At 36.6% G+C, this 6,000-nt stretch overlaps 1 protein-coding gene across 4 annotated transcripts in view; it reads right to left on the bottom strand.

The window, feature by feature from the left end:
- Positions 1 to 5,435, bottom strand: part of HAAO (3-hydroxyanthranilate 3,4-dioxygenase) — a 30,844-nt gene extending 25,409 nt beyond the window's left edge. For all 4 annotated transcript variants that reach the window (XM_015857540.3, XM_015857539.3, XM_085543033.1 and 1 more), the window contains exons 1-2: positions 5,264 to 5,435; positions 693 to 771 (exon numbers count right to left, since the gene is read on the bottom strand). In XM_015857540.3, the coding sequence (XP_015713026.2) occupies positions 693 to 771; positions 5,264 to 5,343 (159 nt within the window). In that variant the 5' untranslated portion in view covers positions 5,344 to 5,435. The remainder of the gene's footprint in view (positions 1 to 692; positions 772 to 5,263) is intronic.
- Positions 5,436 to 6,000: the final 565 nt, after the last annotated feature.

The raw sequence follows: 6,000 nt of genomic DNA on the forward strand, positions 1-6,000 counted from the left end.
AAATGAGGCAAATAGTCTCCCATCCTAAAATCCTTATTGCAAAGCCTCTGCTGTCCTCTTTCCATTAAGACTGCTACAGAGATAATTCTGTTACCTCTAAACTAGTGCAAGCAGATAAGTCTGTAGGCCTAGTGAAGAATTTCATGATAAGGGCAGTACATAAGGCAGATTGTTGCAATTTTCATTGGTTTCTATTCTTTCTTCCTGCATTATGTATTTGGCCCAAGAAGTAGGATGATGTTCCTTTTTTACAGTAGATATGCATAAAAAAGAATGGATTTGATTCTTAAGGAGTCTCTGCTTTATACATTCTGAGTTAAAAAGGCCCACACAGGTCAAATCAACCCAAAATTCAAACCATATGCCTGAGTGTGTTCCAAATGCTTCTTAAACTCTGGCAGGCTTGGTGCTGTGACCACTGCTCTGGGGAACCCATGCTTTTTGTAAGTGTCAGAACACTTTCTCTAGTTTCCCTTTGGAAACTAATTATAGCAGAATAGATCTGATCTTGTTGTGTTTGTTTTAAAGGAAGTGTACAGACTGTGTTGTTCTGTTGCATAAATCTGTTTAATTCTTTGAATAAATCTAATAAATACTGAGATCAGCATTGCTTATTTGTAGCTTCAAAGTTAGAAATGTTCTAACCATACAGATCAATTAAAACAACAAAATATAAATGAGTTATTGGTTACCTCCTCTCCTTCTTCAATATGATAATCCTTCCTTTCATTAGGGCCTCCAACAAACATCACGTTCAATTGATGTCGATGCCTAGAAAAGAAATGTGACTTTTTAAAGCTACCTCTACACATAGCGTTCTTTATTTCACATAAGTTTTGTGGTGCATTTTTTGGTTTGTTTTTAATGTTTTGAGGACAGTAAGGAGGAGCAACATCCAAAATGAAAAAAAGACCTAGAGCATCTTCCTGCTCTGCCACTGGCCACCTATTTCTGTCCTGGTGTTTCAGTGCCTTCAGCTATGAAAAGGGGACAAAGGTACTTATCAACAGCAGAAAGAGCTTTGAATTGTAAAGACAAAAAATGGTATGCCAGAGGCATGAAACAGGAAAACATCCTTTAATTGTGATCTTACTAGTTCTAGTCTATACAAGTAAAATACCATGCTAATGGTTCATTAACTGTTCAAATATACTTGGTTCCTAGTGGTGGAATTACTAGAGATTTTGACAGGGTGAGATACCTGGTGCTGTTCAGTCTGGAGAATAGAAGGCTCTGAGGTGACCTGATAGCAGCCCTTCAGTATCTCGAGTAATACAGGAAAAAAAGGCGACAGACTCTTTTACAGGATCTGTGGTGATAGGACAAAGGGAAATGGTTTCAAGCTCAAGTAGGCTTAAGTTAGATATAAAGAAAAAATCTTTTACAGTGAGGGTAGTGAGGCACTGGAACAGAATGCCCAATGATGCCCCATCCATGGAGACTTTTCAAGGTGAGGCTGGATCAGGCCCTGAGCAAACTGACTTAGGTGTGGATATCCCTGCTTGTTGTAGGGGAGATGGGCTAGATGGCCTTCAAAAGTCTCTTCCATCTCTAAGGATTTTATGATTTTATGAACTATAGCCTTGTTTCTCTTCTATTTATACTGGCTTTGCCTAAGTGAAACAGTGTTGCAATGGTTTCTTTACTCTGTGTTTGAGAGTGCCAGAGAGCATCTCTGTCAGTTTTCACAAAGAATAGGTATCACCTCAGTTATCTGTTAGTCTGTTTACATTAAAAAAGTGATAACATAGCAGTTTCCTATTTCATTTGTATGGCAAGACCTCCTATTATCCAGAACTGTTAACTGTGATTCAGAATTTGTCCTAAGACTGCTCTGATGTGTGAGCTGAGGGCTGCTGACATCTACTTTTCAGTAAAGAGATTTTGGGTAGTACTAGAGCTAAATGGAGATCATCATAATACAGAACCAGCAGGTCAGTGGACCACTACAACACAGGGAAGAAACATTTGTCTCTGTCAGCACTTCATAAGCTTTCATTGAGAGAAGCCAAGCAACTATGAACTGTTCAATGTATATATTTGATCTACTACTGTTATCATGTTTACTTTGCTACCACTTAAATGGTAAGGAACACCACAGTAAGCATTAGTATAAGAAAAGTACAAGTAATAAGTACAAACATCTCCTTGATCAAATTCAAGTATGAAGAATTATATTAGATTACAATACTTAGACCGATTATTAACACCACGGGAAGCTATATACATTATAGTACCTGGTTTAAATGTCAATAACTTAAAATAAGGAACCACAATCAAAGTTGTTTGCATCAGACACATTTAATACTTGTGTTCAAGGACACATCAAAATACTTCTGCATTAATGAATCTTTCTACTGATAAAGGGTAGGAAGATCAAATCAATAAAAACATAGTGAACAGTTAATTAAATAAATTCAAACCAACAATGGACAACAAGAGATAAACTATTTGAGTATCTTTTAGCCTATTTTTAAGGTAAGTTAATTTTCAGAAACCCCCAAAAAACAATTTTTTTGAACCCTGTGGTTCAAATCATTAATTTCAATGAGTCAATAATTACGAGAGAAAATATTGCTCTCAAAATCACTGTTCTTTAACTTCTAGTTACTTTTTTGCAAACCTGATGTTGGTTCTGTTACTCTATGAATTTAGCTGTTTTTTTTACATAATAAGCAGGCACTCATGAGTTAATTCTTCCTATTATTAAAAATCAGACAATGACCCCATTAAAAAATTCTCACCATCAAATACAAGTAGGAACTCCAAGAGGATTGTTTGTTCACACTGCTAGACAAAGTTGTCCAGTTAATATAATTGTATTGAGTTAGGAAATAAAAGCCATAAGAAATAAGAGGTTCAGTTAAGACCATCTGGGATGTATTTAATGTAGTTTCAATGTCAAAGGTTTCAGGCATGTGGAAATTACTTGATTGCATTATTTTTACATTTAGAATGAGATGATAATCAATGGCCTATTAAGTTTTACATACTCTTATTTCTCTTCCTAATCACATAAAGAAAATGTAACCAGCAGACAACCTTTTAAAAATGTCTCAGGACTGTGAAGGATGAGATTCTGTGACTACAATGAGGTCTCCTTATTTATAAGTACCATATTCTGAACTCAAAGAGCTTTAGAAGTGCCTCAGTGACCCTGGAAAAATCAGCTATGTTGTGGGTTCTGATTTGGCACAAACTGTTCATTAAGTTTTGAAGTAGTTAAGCTTGCAAGACAGTGTAATTAAAATATATATCATTAAATTGCAGCTCTTACACTGTATTGTTTTCTTGACTCTGGTAAAACTCTTAAGTAGATGGTGATTCAGGAATTGAGGTTTTGTTTTGAAATCCCAAATAGGTTTTTAAAATGTTGACTTTCTTAACTGGGTGGAATGTAAAAAAAAATATGTCTGATAGCAAATTTAGAAACAAAATGTCCAATTGATGGGCTGTAAGACTTAGAATTTTAACCATTACATATCTTTGAAATTTAAGATCATAAACTACCTGAATTTTTTAAGACTTAGGCCACCTTGTGATATGAAGGCTGTGAGAAGATTGCTTTTCACAACTGTACTCAGCACATAAATGATAAAGTCTTTGGGAATAATCTTGAAAGGCCATTAGTTAAATCTTGGAAAACTGCCTAAAGCTTATTCAGAAAATCCTTAAAGCATGTAGATAACACCAGGAGCAGGTGGTGAGAGACTCAAAATCTATATAATATAAGGCTTGTCTCTCTTCCTCCACAGATTAAAGCTTCAATTGGGGGGAGGGGGGTAATAAACAATGCAAGTTTTATCATGAAAAGTATCCCTTGCTTCAGTGTGGCTTTTTGCCATATTTATGGGGGAGACTCATCAACACTGACAGCCTAGGAACTTGTGCACCTTTCTAACCTCTGACAGACCTCATGTTTCAGTTACTTCATGATTACACAGAGCTGCTGGTAGGTTGTGCAGAATTGTTCAGTAATTAAAAAAGGTTCATTTTACTAATGAAAAAAGAAAAACATGAATGTTTCACATAAAATTTTACTGACATCGTTGGTAAGCTTTAGAAATGACTATGCTTTACAAAATGCTTCCTAAATCCATTCTGAATGTGAAAGAAATGAAAGCACTCATAAAGACATTTTCTCTTCTCTCACTGCAAAACTGCTGTGGTGATTGGTTCCATAATTTCTCAGTCAGAACACAGAACTTCAGTTTCAATAGCAATATCTCAGTAAGGATGTGCATTTTGCCTTACTTACGCTTTGCAACCATAAATGTGAAAAGCAAATGTGTCTGTGAACACAAATTTGTCATTGCTACAGTGCTGCTCATTCAGCTTTTGATTAGAGGCAGCCCTTCAAGATAGGGCAAAACATACATTCTTTGCTTTTATAATAATTAAAATTGAAAAATAAGGAGAAAAAGCAAGTGTTCTTGCTTGCAGGTTTTCTATCATTTGTTATAGATTATTTTCTCTCTTATGAAAACTTTACAGATGGGTAGTTTTAGACTAAATATAGTGTTCTTGACTTCAGTGACTTCCTTGCTAACTTTACAACCAGAAGGTGTCACACATTTGACCATTTACACTGGAATTTGTTCAAGGGCTCTAATAGTGACAATATGCTTGCTGTAAGCCCGTATAATGCCCATGTTTTTTTCTTCTGTTAGCCAGATAATTATTGAGTATATAGTTCATAGCTCTAAGCTGCTAATTAGTCCCCTGAAACACTGTCTGTTCAGCCTCACATAGAACAGAGGGTCCTTCCCTGCCTTGACAGCACTGGAGATGCCCAGCACAATTCCTGCATTCCTCCTCTGCTTTTCTCCTTGTCTTCACGTGGTACATCCTGCCAGTTCTGATTGCTCCTGCTTATCTAGCTTGCCTGCAGTGTCAGAATGACCGACCCCCAGCAGCTCTGATAGCTGCTTCAGGTTGTAAGACAGTAAAGCAAATCTACTGTATAGATCTTAACATTTATGGATGGGACTCCATCTCCTCAGATTTCTGTGAGTTTATAGTCACAGGGCCTGATGCAAGATCCCTTAGTGGCCTAATTGCCTGCAAGCTGAAGTGAGATAAACATACTCAAACTGATCTTCTGCAAAATCATATGCAAGTTACTTCCTGTTCTTCAAATCTGCAGTATGAGTGACTGCTGTATGAAAGGAACTACACTTTCTTACATTTTAACAGTTTCCTCTTTTAGTTAAGAATATTTATGTGACTAAGAACAATGTAAAACATCCCTCCATTTACTTACATAAGCTTGTTGCACACAGGTGGTAAAAAGGCTGCCTTGTTTTCTTCTATCCATTGTCTGACATTCACAAGAAGCTCCATGGTCCACCAGCTACTAGGAGGCTTTTGAGGAAGATGTGTGAGTTTGCACAGTGCTCATTCTGTAAGCAAACCACAGAAGCAACTTGGTCCCCAGAGCTCAGGATTGGTTGGTACAGGAGGTGTCTTCGGGCTTGAGTGTCAAAGGGGACAGGTCCATCAGTCAAAGGTTACTTTGGAAAGAGTGCTAATGCTCAAGCTGCTTAGCTAATAATTGACCAGTGCTTTTTAAAATTGTATTTTCATCTGAGGCTCATTCTACTTCATTCTCTTGGCTGAATCAAATGTTTCCTCTCTACAGAAATTCTTGTTACACTGAGTTATGAAAACTTGGGCATGTCTAATACAGAAACAGCAAGTTTCAAAGTTAAATGCAAATTGAGAAACAGTGCTCAAAGTTCAGTTACAAGCATAGAGTAAATACTAAATGTATTTTTGTACATAACTGTCTGTGTTTCAGGTTTAATAACAGCCCTATTTCCTTTTCCCGCCTCCCCTTAAGCTTCTTAGGCCAAATGATTATGTGACTGAAAACATTGGGAACTACGTTTACAAGATAACAAAAATAAATGCCTCTTGAATTTTTAAGGCTAAAAGCAGTTGTTCATAAATGTTCATTTTATTTACTACTGTGGCAGGGCTTGTTGGAGAGCTGACTGT

Source organism: Coturnix japonica, chromosome 3 (assembly GCF_054131305.1).
Source record: "Coturnix japonica strain WE chromosome 3, WE-NBRP24, whole genome shotgun sequence".
Taxonomy (NCBI): Eukaryota; Metazoa; Chordata; class Aves; order Galliformes; family Phasianidae; genus Coturnix; species Coturnix japonica.